General features: G+C 40.3%; 1 protein-coding gene across 1 annotated transcript; it reads right to left on the bottom strand.

Annotated features, from left to right (window-relative positions):
* Window positions 1–11,421: 11,421 nt before the first annotated feature.
* LOC112038076 (BTB/POZ domain-containing protein At5g66560) lies at window positions 11,422–13,983 on the bottom strand. Its single transcript, XM_024070897.2, has 3 exons — window positions 13,647–13,983; window positions 12,254–13,561; window positions 11,422–12,172 (listed from the first exon to the last, which is right to left on the bottom strand). Exons 1-3 carry the CDS (start codon window positions 13,761–13,763, stop codon window positions 11,567–11,569), a joined length of 2,031 nt encoding a protein of 676 aa, XP_023926665.2. The 5' UTR covers window positions 13,764–13,983; the 3' UTR covers window positions 11,422–11,566.
* Window positions 13,984–15,342: the final 1,359 nt, after the last annotated feature.

The raw sequence follows: 15,342 nt of genomic DNA, 5'->3' as shown, positions 1-15,342 counted from the left end.
CTCGGCTCTCAGAATCTTACTTTTGGCATGATGACGTCCTTGGCCGCGCTTCATCTGAAGTGGTTCATCCTCGGGCCGGACCCTTAACCCCGCAGTGCCCTGGGCAGGGGTGGTTCGGACTTCTGATCTCACACGTGGCAGTAACCTTGCATTCAGCTCAAGTTTTCGTCCTCCTCAATCACAAGGCGTCCCCTGACTATTTGTGTTCCACGCCTAACGTTTCGATGCGTGAGACGCGTTCTCATCAATATCCTCATGAATCGATGCAGATCCAGCGGTCTGCGGTCTCCTTGGAATTTAGTCAGAATTAATACCGCTGATAACCCTTTCTTCGAATTCTGTGTGGATTAATTCCCACCAACCTCCATCCTTTATATAAGGCTTTCTGGGGGAAAACGTCCTTCTCACTCTCCATGAATCCTCTAACAAAACAAGAAACACGTCCCTTCAGCTCCCCGAGCCCCTTCAATAACCCTGCTAGGATTGTGCAAGGGTTTGGAGATATGGGGCAGCCTTGGGTGGGAATGAGGACACATAGGCCAAAGGTCCTCCTTCCTCGGCCGAGAGCTGTTGCGGCCGCAGCCCACGTCAGACTTCCGGCGCGGCAAAAATTAGGCATCATCCTGATGGTGTCGTGCATGGCGGTCAGGAGGAAGGTCCTTGAAGTATATAACGCCCTTCCCCGGGGCGCATCCAAGCTGGTGGAGGCACGCAAGATTACGTCATGTTTGGTGCCCGGGTGTTGCCGTCTCCAATGGCCAACCGCAGTGGGGCTGGGAGAGAATCAAAGGAACATCATGAGGAGGGGTCGCCAGGCGCCCATGCGTCTGCTCCTCTCTTGTCGCCGACACCATCCGCACCGGCCCGGGGGTTGTTGGCAGCCTTAAAACAAGCTTGCCTCGGCCCCCCTCCTTCAAGTTAGTTTTAGGACAGGCCCGTCTGGGCCTCTGTTTGTAGCCTTAGCTTTAAAACACGCCTGTCTGAGCCTCTGTTTGTATTTTGTATTTGCTTTTCGATTAATAAAATGTTGTTGTGTTTGTTTCCTTCTTCTATTCTCTGAATTTCTTACTTTCCTGCAACGATCGTATCTTGTGCAAAAGCGTTCTTGTTAGTTGTTTCTTCGTTTGTTTTTTCTTTTTTTTTCGGGGTAGCTTGCGCAAGCCCCAAACGGTGGAAATAGCTAGCCGTTGCGCCTGCTAATGCCCTAGTCATTCTCATAGACGACGCCAATTGTAGGGACTCAATTTGAATTGGACTCAGAATAAGGATATGTTTCTAGCCCAACAAGCCCAAACATTAAATTTTTAGAGAGTGGGTTCAAGGACTAGGCCCTAACAAACGGACAACGCCCAAAAGTCGAATCTTCACCCATTGAAGGTTGGCACATTGAGCTTATTCACCAAGGCTCCTTATTGGCATTTGTCCAAGGATCCTCCTTTCTCCAATCCCCCCCTCTACTGTTCTGTTTGGTTCCCCTTATATAGCCCTCTTCTTATCATTTCTTTCTTCCACTTGTTGATCATCCTTGTGCTTCACTCCTGAACACCCGTCCCATCAGCTGTGTTATCAGTAATCATGTGATTCGTAGTGGCCAAGGTTACCCTGTCCAAGAGTCACATCTCCATTAGGGCGGTCAGGGGATTAGGTGAGCGCATTTATTGTGGAGATGACAACCTGTACTAGGCTTGTTCCCCAACTTCGTGTTGTCCTCAGTCCGCCGAGGACAGGGTCACCCTCGGCGTGGTCCTTACAACCTAGGCCTCAACACAACGTCCTCGGGCAATTCTCCATCCTCGGCATAGGCCTTGGGCTGAGTGCAAAATGGACCGAGGCTATCAGACTTTCAGGCCCCATAATCCCCATTTATACTCTTGGAGGCACTGTCCACTTGTTGGGATGATATTAAGTGGGAAAGATACTTGTCTCATCCCCTTTTTTTGAAGTAGAAATGAGTGGTGGTCAGCATGGATGGAGCTATATATTGACTAGGGGGCAATTGCATCCCCTAATTTTTTTTTTTTTTAATATTAGTATATTAATAGGTACTAATTTTAGCAATTTTATTCAATAAAATTACACATTGCCTTCTTAACAATGCCATCAATTCCTTTAAGGGTAATGTTATAGCCACAAACTTTTTTACAACATTTTTACAAACAATTGTGGTGGCAAATTCTTATTGGTTTGCACACTTGCATCACTTTTTACTTACCAATAATCTTTCACCACATTAGCAATTTGTAAAAAATTTGTTGTTTTAACATTTTCCACCTTTTAAAGCCCATAAAAATTAAAAGATTAAATTTAAAACAAAATATAAAAGCGCAAAAAAATTTGATCAACAACAGAAATTACCAATAAGAAAGCTAAGAAAAATTAAGTTCAATTAATCTATTTTACCTAAAACAAACAACTTGACCATTTAAAAAGTTTTAAACAAAAATCCTTAATGGTAAAGTAGTAAAGTTAAAAGCTAGAACCACCGCACACAGCGAATAGCAGAGCCGTTCTCCTTAACTCTAAATTTTGGCTCTGCCTCTGGTGAGTATTGAGCATTATTTTGGTGTGTCATTCAACTATTAATGTAACATTGCTGGTAGGTGAAATGAATTTAATGTGGTGAGGGTGATTGCTTTCTCCAGAAGCATCCTTCTTCAAGCCTGTTGGATTGCTTATTGTTCAGCACACACGAGCCTTTACCTACATTCTCGATGATAGATGAGCCTTGACACATCGCCGAGGAGGGAAAACTCCTCGGTCATATTTAGAGGGGTGGATCCTTGTCAGATATTTCCTTCCTAGGACTTGCAATAGTTGTCACCTCTCTTCTCTAAAACTAGACCTCATGGGGGGATCCCTTTTGGGCCCTTTTTGATTAGGTCCGTCCTCATTGGTCCAAGTCTTCCTTCTTGTTTTGGACTTTTGGGCGAAGAGGCCCAGGCCCATTTGTCATAATTGAATACTCCTTCCACACATATATTTACCAATGTTATTAATTCCGTTTCGGAGCCCGTTTCGGTTTGTCCAGTGGAACGGAATATTTCGGTATCGGCCTATTTCGGCATACCGTTTCAGGGTGTTTCGGGCTTCCTAAAATATATATATATATATATATATATATATGAACACACACATATACAGTCTATTATGAGTCCTTGGACCATGCAATACCTTGGTTCTGTCTAGTACCTAGGTATAGTTGAGTGGTTAGTTTTCCCATAGGCTTGGGTTCGAGGACCATGCAAGACCTTGGTTTTGTCTAACACTCTTGTATGGAATGAAGGAGTTTGTCCTCGGCTCTCAGAATCTTACTTTTGGCATGATGACGTCCTTGGCCGCGCTTCATCTGAAGTGGTTCATCCTCGGGCCGGACCCTTAACCCCGCAGTGCCCTGGGCAGGGGTGGTTCGGACTTCTGATCTCACACGTGGCAGTAACCTTGCATTCAGCTCAAGTTTTCGTCCTCCTCAATCACAAGGCGTCCCCTGACTATTTGTGTTCCACGCCTAACGTTTCGATGCGTGAGACGCGTTCTCATCAATATCCTCATGAATCGATGCAGATCCAGCGGTCTGCGGTCTCCTTGGAATTTAGTCAGAATTAATACCGCTGATAACCCTTTCTTCGAATTCTGTGTGGATTAATTCCCACCAACCTCCATCCTTTATATAAGGCTTTCTGGGGGAAAACGTCCTTCTCACTCTCCATGAATCCTCTAACAAAACAAGAAACACGTCCCTTCAGCTCCCCGAGCCCCTTCAATAACCCTGCTAGGATTGTGCAAGGGTTTGGAGATATGGGGCAGCCTTGGGTGGGAATGAGGACACATAGGCCAAAGGTCCTCCTTCCTCGGCCGAGAGCTGTTGCGGCCGCAGCCCACGTCAGACTTCCGGCGCGGCAAAAATTAGGCATCATCCTGATGGTGTCGTGCATGGCGGTCAGGAGGAAGGTCCTTGAAGTATATAACGCCCTTCCCCGGGGCGCATCCAAGCTGGTGGAGGCACGCAAGATTACGTCATGTTTGGTGCCCGGGTGTTGCCGTCTCCAATGGCCAACCGCAGTGGGGCTGGGAGAGAATCAAAGGAACATCATGAGGAGGGGTCGCCAGGCGCCCATGCGTCTGCTCCTCTCTTGTCGCCGACACCATCCGCACCGGCCCGGGGGTTGTTGGCAGCCTTAAAACAAGCTTGCCTCGGCCCCCCTCCTTCAAGTTAGTTTTAGGACAGGCCCGTCTGGGCCTCTGTTTGTAGCCTTAGCTTTAAAACACGCCTGTCTGAGCCTCTGTTTGTATTTTGTATTTGCTTTTCGATTAATAAAATGTTGTTGTGTTTGTTTCCTTCTTCTATTCTCCGAATTTCTTACTTTCCTGCAACGATCGTATCTTGTGCAAAAGCGTTCTTGTTAGTTGTTTCTTCGTTTGTTTTTTCTTTTTTTTTCGGGGTAGCTTGCGCAAGCCCCAAACGGTGGAAATAGCTAGCCGTTGCGCCTGCTAATGCCCTAGTCATTCTCATAGACGACGCCAATTGTAGGGACTCAATTTGAATTGGACTCAGAATAAGGATATGTTTCTAGCCCAACAAGCCCAAACATTAAATTTTTAGAGAGTGGGTTCAAGGACTAGGCCCTAACAAACGGACAACGCCCAAAAGTCGAATCTTCACCCATTGAAGGTTGGCACATTGAGCTTATTCACCAAGGCTCCTTATTGGCATTTGTCCAAGGATCCTCCTTTCTCCAATCCCCCCCTCTACTGTTCTGTTTGGTTCCCCTTATATAGCCCTCTTCTTATCATTTCTTTCTTCCACTTGTTGATCATCCTTGTGCTTCACTCCTGAACACCCGTCCCATCAGCTGTGTTATCAGTAATCATGTGATTCGTAGTGGCCAAGGTTACCCTGTCCAAGAGTCACATCTCCATTAGGGCGGTCAGGGGATTAGGTGAGCGCATTTATTGTGGAGATGACAACCTGTACTAGGCTTGTTCCCCAACTTCGTGTTGTCCTCAGTCCGCCGAGGACAGGGTCACCCTCGGCGTGGTCCTTACAACCTAGGCCTCAACACAACGTCCTCGGGCAATTCTCCATCCTCGGCATAGGCCTTGGGCTGAGTGCAAAATGGACCGAGGCTATCAGACTTTCAGGCCCCATAATCCCCATTTATACTCTTGGAGGCACTGTCCACTTGTTGGGATGATATTAAGTGGGAAAGATACTTGTCTCATCCCCTTTTTTTGAAGTAGAAATGAGTGGTGGTCAGCATGGATGGAGCTATATATTGACTAGGGGGCAATTGCATCCCCTAATTTTTTTTTTTTTTAATATTAGTATATTAATAGGTACTAATTTTAGCAATTTTATTCAATAAAATTACACATTGCCTTCTTAACAATGCCATCAATTCCTTTAAGGGTAATGTTATAGCCACAAACTTTTTCACAACATTTTTACAAACAATTGTGGTGGCAAATTCTTATTGGTTTGCACATTTGCATCACTTTTTACTTACCAATAATCTTTCACCACATTAGCAATTTGTAAAAAATTTGTTGTTTTAACATTTTCCACCTTTTAAAGCCCATAAAAATTAAAAGATTAAATTTAAAACAAAATATAAAAGCGCAAAAAAATTTGATCAACAACAAAAATTACCAATAAGAAAGCTAAGAAAAATTAAGTTCAATTAATCTATTTTACCTAAAACAAACAACTTGACCATTTAAAAAGTTTTAAACAAAAATCCTTAATGGTAAAGTAGTAAAGTTAAAAGCTAGAACCACCGCACACAGCGAATAGCAGAGCCGTTCTCCTTAACTCTAAATTTTGGCTCTGCCTCTGGTGAATATTGAGCATTATTTTGGTGTGTCATTCAACTATTAATGTAACATTGCTGGTAGGTGAAATGAATTTAATGTGGTGAGGGTGATTGCTTTCTCCAGAAGCATCCTTCTTCAAGCCTGTTGGATTGCTTATTGTTCAGCACACACGAGCCTTTACCTACATTCTCGATGATAGATGAGCCTTGACACATCGCCGAGGAGGGAAAACTCCTCGGTCATATTTAGAGGGGTGGATCCTTGTCAGATATTTCCTTCCTAGGACTTGCAATAGTTGTCACCTCTCTTCTCTAAAACTAGACCTCATGGGGGGATCCCTTTTGGGCCCTTTTTGATTAGGTCCGTCCTCATTGGTCCAAGTCTTCCTTCTTGTTTTGGACTTTTGGGCGAAGAGGCCCAGGCCCATTTGTCATAATTGAATACTCCTTCCACACATATATTTACAATCAAAAGTAGAAGAGAAATTACCAAGAAAAAAGTAGAAGAGACAAATAGCTGTTCTAAATTCGTAGAATCGTAATTGATTTAAAACACGTTTTTTTCTTTCTTCTTTTTTAGCTGAGTATAATTTTTTTGAAACAATCTTTTGTTGTTGTTGTTAAAATCTGGCTTGCACATCTGCTAATATCTTCCTATTGGAAGGGTAATCAAAGGTACATATGTGCCAGAGTTCCTTTTTCGGTTTCAATATAATGGTGGTTCACCTACTCAACTTCCAAATATCACCTTTTATTTTAGTAGAGCTGGAACTAAATAAATAGCATTAACTAGCATAAACTGTAAGAGTACTTATCAGTGGAAGCCACCTAGTGGAGTAACAGCAATTCGTGAGAAACTCAGGTTGGGTAGCATAGCTCCTTTCAATTTGTAAGTACATCCGCGCATTAATTAGACTCCCTAAAGGGAGTTGCTAGATAGAAGGGGATCAATGTCTTTTTTTAACGGTACTATATCATTAATTAAAGTAGAACCTTGGCTCACTCTATGTGGGCTTTGTAAGTGCAAGCATACGGGTGATAGTTAGGTATACATCTATACCTATATTAGATTCATTACAAGCACTTTGTGCATACAATAATTTTCTTTGTTATTTATTTTTTTGGTTTAGTATTATAATGTTGAAAAGTGATATATAAATAACTGTGTGTATTTTGTTTTTTTAAAAAAGATATAAGGTAGTGTAGAATAATATTTAAAAAATGAGATAGAGATAATATTTTAAGTTTTAAGTTGAATGGAGAAGATAAAAGGAAAAGTTTAAAACTTAGGAACAGTAAATTACTCTTTTAACAAGTTTGTGTCTTTTAATTTAAAATTATTTAACTAAAAGATAGAGGTAGTTTAGAGGGTTTAAGAATTTGTGTGAGAGTATTTTAGTACGCAAAAAGTTGAAACCCAAACAGAGAATCGTATTATTAATAGTATAGATAATTATATATAAGTGTTAGATGTATTATAGTTTAAGTGGCCAAAACCAATTATAGGCCAATGTACTCGTTAAATAAACATATTAACCTTAGGTTTAGTCTACACTTAGCTTAGGATTAGTCAAGTATTCTCTAATATATAAGTTTACATTGAGTTTATTGTAACACAAATGCTTAATATCAATATGTATTTGTAGGGACTAGGTTTCAACACTTCTTCTACTGGATGAGTGGACTCAAACCCAACTAGCCCAATACAATAAATTTATAGAGAATGGGTTGAAGAACTAGGTCTTAGTGAGGGTTTCAATAACTAGACATGGTTATGAATGGATTGAATAACAAGGACGCGGACCAAAATGTGAAATTCTGTCCTCGGCCCTCATCATGAGGAGCTTGTTGTTCTTATTATTTTTTCAGTACTTGGCTGTAAAGGTTTCAAAGATAATACAAATTGCTACTGTGTTTTCTGTTTCTAATTTTTCGATATCTTTTCCTAGAGGATTTCTTACATTATATATCCAATTTCAGTTGATCTTGGCCCTCTATTTGTTGACCATGCAAGTCACTACTCGAGTACTTGTCCCATCAGCCGCCTTCCCAAACCTTCTGTGGGTTGCAGCAACCAAGACAACATTGTTCAGTGGTCATTTTCTCATTAATGTGGCCAGAACGTTAGTTGTGGGCATTTGATGCGGAGGTGACAGTTTCTCCTTGAATTGCTCATCCACCATGCTCTTATGGCTGACCCATTGTACTTATCATTCTTCTTGGGATGCTCTAGGAGGTTGCCCTTGATGCCGTGCCACTCTTCCCTTCTATGATTTCGGTTGGCCGAGAACAGGATTGTCCTCGGCGATATTTCTTGGTAGTTTGGTCTTTCTTCATTCGTCCTCAAACATTTCTTCCTCCTCGGCGTGGGCCTTGGGCTTAGTATAAAATGGGCCGGAGTTGCCAAATTCTTTGACTCCACTGTATAGGTTAAGGGTTTTTTCATTGTGGACATAGGCTGTTAGGTTGAACCACGTAAACCTTTAATGCATCCTCTCTCTTTCATGCTTCCGCTCATCATTCAATCATTACACACAATCACACAACAACTTTCACAATAAGTGTGGTGTATTATGATAAAATCAATAAAATATAGTTGTATTTGAATCGTATGTGATTGTACATGTATAAACATTGCTCTCTATGCTCTTTCAAATTGGCACATAGCAAAGAACATGATGTAGGGCCAGATCCAAATTAACAACGATAAATTCTGGATAACTACATTGAGATTTGGTCTAATGCCAAACACATTCAAGATAATTAAAAAGCAGCCATTTTAGTCCTTAATCACAAATGCCGTTACAAGCGTTTGTTCACTCCTCATAAAACAAAATCCACACAACTATTTTTTTTTTCATTTCCAATACTGCATGTTCAAAAAGGTACCCCACACCATCTATTCTCGCTAGCCCAAAATCATCACATTTTAGTCCAACACGTTTACATCATTTTTTTCCCTTCCAAGGAGCAATAAGAGCTCTTAATATAAACTAAAAGCAAGTAACCCAAATCAGTTGGTTCAAGGCTCTTTTCAGTCTTCATTAGAGTTAGAATTTAGACTTTCATTCAAAAATAAATTTAAGACTGAGCAAAGAGAAAAAGTTCTTTTGTTCAAGATTTAATTTGAAGAGAGGTACAAATTAGTTCTTGATATCAAAATATAGCTAAAATTCTTGTGATGGAAGAAGTATTAATTACTTGAAAAATATTTGATTTAGTTTTTGTTCTGGTTTCTTTTGTAGGTTGTGCTTTTAGCTTCTTGGCTCTTTTCTTGGTAATTTTTGACTCTTTTGGTATGTAATTTTGGATTTTTTTTTTTCCCTCTAAGTTATAGTTTTTGGTATGTAAAGAAGTTAATCTTTATGGAAATTAAAGGATAAACACTAAAAATAAATTACAATCAACTAAGGAATCCTGAATCCTTAACCTTAACAATTTTTTTTGCATAAATGGTTTTTTTGATGATTTTATTCCAATAAAGTACTACTACTACTTTTATTCAAAATAATCCCTGCATTTTAGGAACAACTTATCTTAATAAAAATCAAAGAGCTCCACTAGCCATTTCAATCGTATTGAGGATATTTCAAAATCAAAGTTTATTCATCATGAATACCATTTAGATGAAATGATACTCTAAATGATATCATTTAAGTATTTATTTTATTTAGCACATTTTTTACTTTGGTTGCCAGGGTTGGCGTAGTTGCTTGATTTATGGATCCTTAATTCACATGTGCTTGATTAATGGTGAATAAAATTTGATTATGAAATATCCTCAATAAATCCAATCAAATGGCTAACATATTCCCTTACCCTACTAAAATGCAAATACAAATGCAATAAATCCTAATATCATGCAAGAACTTATTATGATCCTAAAATTATGCAAAATATCTAAATACTATGCACCCAACAGTTGTAGAGGGTTTTATTGTTTTCCTTTTTAATTTTAATTTATGCTGAGAAACCTAGTGTGTTCAAGGCCACTTTGTATCTGAGTTACTGGGTTTTTTTTTTTTTTTTTTTTTTTCCAAACTATGTTTTATAGATATTAATTTTTTTAATTTTAATTTATGCTATTTTTTTTTTTTTTTTTTTTTTCCAAACTATGTTTTATAGATATTAATTTTTTTAATTTTAATTTATGCTGAGAAACCTAGTGTGTTCAAGGCCATTTTGTATCTGAGTTACTGGGGTTTTTTTTTTTTTTCAAACTATGTTTTATAGATATTAATGGCAGTAACACCAACTCTGTTTTCTTTGCTTGTCCATTATGGTCCAACAACATCGATCATTCACGATGTTGATAGGAATTGGTATTCTATATGGATATGTGTCAAGATGTATTAGAGACTGCACTTGTGTATATATCTAACTAATTCGTCACACATGATTTGCTAGACCATTTGCATTTTAGTTGAGTTTGTTTGGCTTATTATCAAATAAGGGGTCCCATAGCTGGACTAAAATGGACTAAAATAGACAACATTTGCATTTGCAAAATGCATTTAGGCTGGCGAGAGCAGATGAGTGTGGGGTACCCTTTTTGAACATTCAATCTTGGAAATGGAAAAAATGTTGTGCATATTTTGTTTTAGGTGGAATGAACAAACAACTTATATCGATGTTTGTGTTTAAGGACTAAAATGGTTACTTTTTAATTGTCTTGGATATATTCGGCATTACCCCAAACTTCAGGATTATTATTTGGAATTTACCCAATTAACAAATCACATAGTTATGCTGGTCAACAACTCAGAATGATGTTACCAAAAAAAAAAAACCACTCAGAATGAAGGCATTTGGGAGGGGGAAATTTCTGTCAATGGATGGGGCAGCACACAGCCAAAGCCTGAACAGCCTGTGCAAACATATTATACCATCATGTGCATGTGTGGAACGTGGATTTATATACCGAGATGTACGGTTTCTTTTGGTCATCACAGTATTGCTTTTTTCAGTATCGTCAAAAAGAGACTCATTGCTAGCTAGTCCAAGGAAACCAAAACTTAATTACTCCAAAACATAATCATAGGCATGTCGTTTTATCACACCAGCCCCAAACTAATTGGCTAAAAACTTTCCATTTAATATTTTATCCAAACGAGAACAGCGAGGAAAATACTAGCCTCTGATGGAAAAAGTTAGGTAGGCCCAATATTCCTTTTCAACCTCCCTAAAAATTATGAGGAAGCTTTCTTTGACGAAAAGGCTTAGACAGTGGACTATCCCACATTCATGATCATTACAAAGCAAGAATTACGAAACACGACATGAATGAATCAATGTGCCTTTGTTTTTCTCTACTTCTTCTCCGTCAAATCAATCAAACAAAGAAAAATAACATGACAAAGAAGAAAAAGGGGCAGTAATAATTATAATCTCCACCTTCTTCCATGTTCCAACTCCAAAGTAATTTTTGCCAGTTCATGTAGAAAAGGACCAATAGAAGGCCCTATCAGCCACGTGTCATTAAACTGCAATTACCACTGATCAAAATCATATCTTTCATGTGTCTGTGATACGCAGAACAATACCACCTCAAAAGAAGCGATGAATTTTTGTGAATCCACAAAAAACTAATGGTAAAAAATCGGATCACCAATAAAGCGAGACACAATTATTCGAGCTTTTTTTCCACAGTTGTGGCAGAAAATGTACAAGGATTCAGCAAATTTTATATATATATTTTCGCCGTATTTGCGATTACACGTCACAGGGCGTGGGGACATGATTGGATACGAAAACCTCTATTGCTGATGATGGTGGTGTCTTCCTTTTCTCGCATCCACAACCGATGGTTCATGAGAATCACAAACTTGGGTCTTAAATTTACATCCGAATTTCCTAGTCAACGAGCCTTTCCATCCAGGTGGGCCCGTTTTTTCAATCTTCTCGATCACTCTCTTCATCGTGGAACACTCGCGTTCCAGCTGATGCACCCGCGTCCTCATGCTATCCATGTCGAGACGCAGCACCTGATTCTCCCTCACCGCGCTTCTCCACGTGCCGCTCTCCTCTTCCGCCGCCGCATGCGCTCGCGTCGCCGCCGCCATCAAAACCCCCGCGTTGTTCTCCTCGCTTTCCTCCTCCACTTCCGTCCCCTCCTGCTCTTCTCGGTGCTGCAACAGCGCCGAAGGCCTGCCTGACTCGAGCGGCGCCGTTTCGGCCGCGAGTAGAGTCCCGGCGATCGCGTGGCGGAGCTGTAGCTGCTCGAAGAACAGAACTTGCACTACGGCTCGTAACGGAAGACGCTCGTTCTGTGCCGCGTGTGTGCACGCTTCGAGTGTGAGTTTCTGGGAGTCCATCACTCCGCAGATCTTTTCTCGCTCCGACTCCGATATCCATGGATGCGCCTAAAAACGTTCCAAAAGTCAAATTCAAATTCAAATTTCGCAAACTACTTCAATTTTTATACAAATTTTTTAGAGTAGTACCTTGAGGTACACATCAACGGCTCTGTAAAGACCATCATCGAAGAGTCGAGCTTGATCTGGAAGCGAAATCGCTAGGTGATAGAATTTGTCGGGTTTGAGATTCGCGTCGGAGGCAATCTCCGATAAATAACCGTCGATCAATTTTCCGACTAGCATTAACGCCGGCGATCTGACTCCGTTGTCTCTGTCTTCGCCGGTTTGGTTTGTTTCTTGCAATCCATCGAGGAAATGACCTAAGATCCTCTCAACGCAATCAACATCGTAGAGAGTTTCATTCAGATACGAGTAGCTTGGGATTAGGAGATCGTCTAGGGTGGCTTGCTCGAGTTGCAATCCGATCTTCTTCTCCAACGCAGCTCTGCAAGCTTCTGAAGCGTTGAGAATATTCGCTGTCCTCAACAATCCGAATAGGAATCTTGTTGCTGTTGAAGACCTTGAGCTTTTCTCCAATGGAAGATTGGTAACTATAGTTTCCAACAGTTCCTTCTGTTCCGCTTCGGAAGCTGTAGTTGACGAAGATGAAGAAGAGGTTGATGGCTTCCGATTGGACCTAGAAGTTCCTGGAATGTATTTCTTTGCGTAGAACATCAAGCAGCTCTCGATAATGTCAGGACTCAGATCTGTATCTTTCATCGCGAAGATCAAGCGCTTGAACAACGGTAAACTCAGAAGCACCAAATCCTCAAACCACAGCTCCGCATTGCTAGCCCTAGATACAGCACTCTTTCTTCGTCCACCACCACCAACACCGCCATCGATCCCATTCCACAAGATCTGCTGCTTCGAATACGAACTCCGACCTCCTCCGTCGATCGCGTCGCTCACCGGCCAACCGAACAGCGCCGGATCGGCGGAGGAAGCTCTGGAAGAGATCGAATCGATGCAACGCTGAGTGATCCCTAGGGTTTCCGCCATAGGCATTAGCTTCTCGCAGGACTTCAAAGCTTTGATTGAGTCTCTGAGGCTTTTGAGCACAGACTGAGAAAAGAACCTCTCCGTCTTGGAAATGAGGTTGTCCTCGGAGTACTCCTCCGTCATTTCAAGAAAATCGCCGGCGCAACGGAGTGGCGCCACGTTGGCGGAGGTCAAGTCGATCTTAACGCCGTAACAGAACTTCGCCGCCGCCTCAAACGTCTCCGAACCACCCGGAAATTCCGTTAACGTTATGTAACACTTAATCTCCTCAATTTCGTCACCGTCACTGTTTTCTTGTTCCTCTTCCGCTATTCGCGGTTGTACAGTACCAGCGTTAGTTTCTTGCTCCGTTATAAGCTCGTGAAGCTTTCGGCTCTTGGACATCAAAGGAAACTGAAATATCACACACAACAACAAGAATGAGAGAATGTAATATTGCATAGAAGAGGGAAAAAAAAAATAAATCAGGAATTGAAACCTTGTGGAGATGAAACGTCATGTCGTCGACTTCGATAACAATGTCGCTTGGTAAACCAGTGGTGCAAAACCATGCTTGACCTTTGGAGCTACTGATGGGTTTCTCAGGCGCCGCCATTGCCTTGTGTCTCAGGTAATTAAAAAAAATCTCTCTCTTGTCTATTTATTTATCTGGGTCCATGAGAATTTTTTGGTATAGGAAACTAAAAACCTAGATCCATTGTATGCAAAAATGACATAATATAAAGAGAGAGGGGGTGTTTGTCTTTTATAGTAGATGTAGATGGAAAAAAACAAAGAGGAAAACTGGGATGTCTAGAAGGGTAGTAGTAGTAGGAGTTGAAAAACTTGAAAAGCCCTAGTAACAAAAATTCTCTTACGGTTTGGTGGGTGGGAAATGGACTTGACCTCCGTAAATCACTTCGCTTTCATTTTGTGTTTTTTTTTTTTTTTTTTTTTTACACTGTTAAAGTGGTTGATTTTTTTAAGAAAATTGTAATAAAGTGGGGGAAAACTGAAAAGTATCGGAATCCAAAATCTCAGACCGGACAAATAGGGCATGAACAAATTTCGAAAAAGTGGATCGTATGGTTGATTTACTTTTCCCAAATTTTCTTTCCTTTTGTTTTTGAATTACATCAGAATCTCAACCACTCCAACCCGTTGTCTCTCTTTATGTCCTGATGTCAAAGGGGGGAAGGACAGAGAAATGAAAAAGGTCATGTCTTGAATTATAAAGAGAGGAGAGGACCATAGATAGGCATTGTGATTTGTGTGATCATATCCATGTCTAAACGTGAAATTGCTTGACAACTGGGTTTCATCCGCTTTATTGCCTAAATAATTGAATATTTTAGTTAAATTCCAAAAAATCTCAATCGAGCCCATATTAGTACAAATTTACATGTACATCTTATGATAGGGAAATACTACTATCCAACTTGCGAGAGACCAAGTCTATTCCTAATCGCCCACCCCACATTTTTGTACACCTTAATTTCGATCCTCATGTCACAACTAGGTGAATAAACTAATGTGACCCCGTGATTCTGACCTTAATATATATATATATATATATATAAATAATTTTTTTTTGCCCTAAATTATTTCTTGCTTTTTGAGCTTTGTGGGCCATGCAAGGTAGGTGCTGAGCCATTAATACAATTAACATGGTCCGCATGGGCTGAGAGAGTCATAAATTATAGGTGCATCGGAGTCATTATACTGGGAGAGGAGTTTCAATTTTCAAATATGTGATTTCAGCCGTATCAGATTGGATGGTCGGATTTACATTGTTCATAATGATTCTACGAAAATATAATGAATATATTCTAATAAAAGAAAAATGTTTATAAATTTAGAGCTGTGTGTGAAACTGTGAATATCACATGTACCACTTGATTCAAATAAAGAAAGCTCTCAAATGTATATCTTCAATTGGTTTTTTTTTTTTTTTCCCTTCTTGTAGTGGGGACGTAATCTGAATGAAATTATCAATACTTGAAATTCCTGACCTCAGCCCATCAAATTCCGTTTGAAAATAAAACCAGTGTTCACTTTCATTTTTTTTTGAGGAAAAGTGTTCACTTTCATTTATATCAGCATTTCTACCCTTCTACCGTCCTTTGAATGCATTTATGGCCGTCTTTATGAGGTTACATGAAAGGTGAGGCACATTCCTAAAAAAATTGGCGAGT

Source organism: Quercus suber, unplaced genomic scaffold, assembly GCF_002906115.3.
Source record: "Quercus suber isolate HL8 unplaced genomic scaffold, Cork oak 2.0 scaffold_19, whole genome shotgun sequence".
In the NCBI taxonomy this organism is placed as follows: Eukaryota; Viridiplantae; Streptophyta; class Magnoliopsida; order Fagales; family Fagaceae; genus Quercus; species Quercus suber.
Note: the sequence above shows the minus strand (reverse complement) of the source record. Positions and strands in the feature narration are given on the sequence as shown.

What these genes read in the sequence shown, in the direction of transcription:
- LOC112038076 (XM_024070897.2), bottom strand. Translation starts at nt 13,763, where the DNA reads ATGGCGGCGCCTGAGAAACCCATCAGTAGCTCCAAAGGTCAAGCATGG. An exon ending in TGACGTTTCATCTCCACAAG is followed by an intron (nt 13,562 to 13,646) that starts GTTTCAATTCCT and finishes GTGATATTTCAG; the next exon opens with TTTCCTTTGATGTCCAAGAG. An exon ending in CCGTTGATGTGTACCTCAAG is followed by an intron (nt 12,173 to 12,253) that starts GTACTACTCTAA and finishes GAACGTTTTTAG; the next exon opens with GCGCATCCATGGATATCGGA.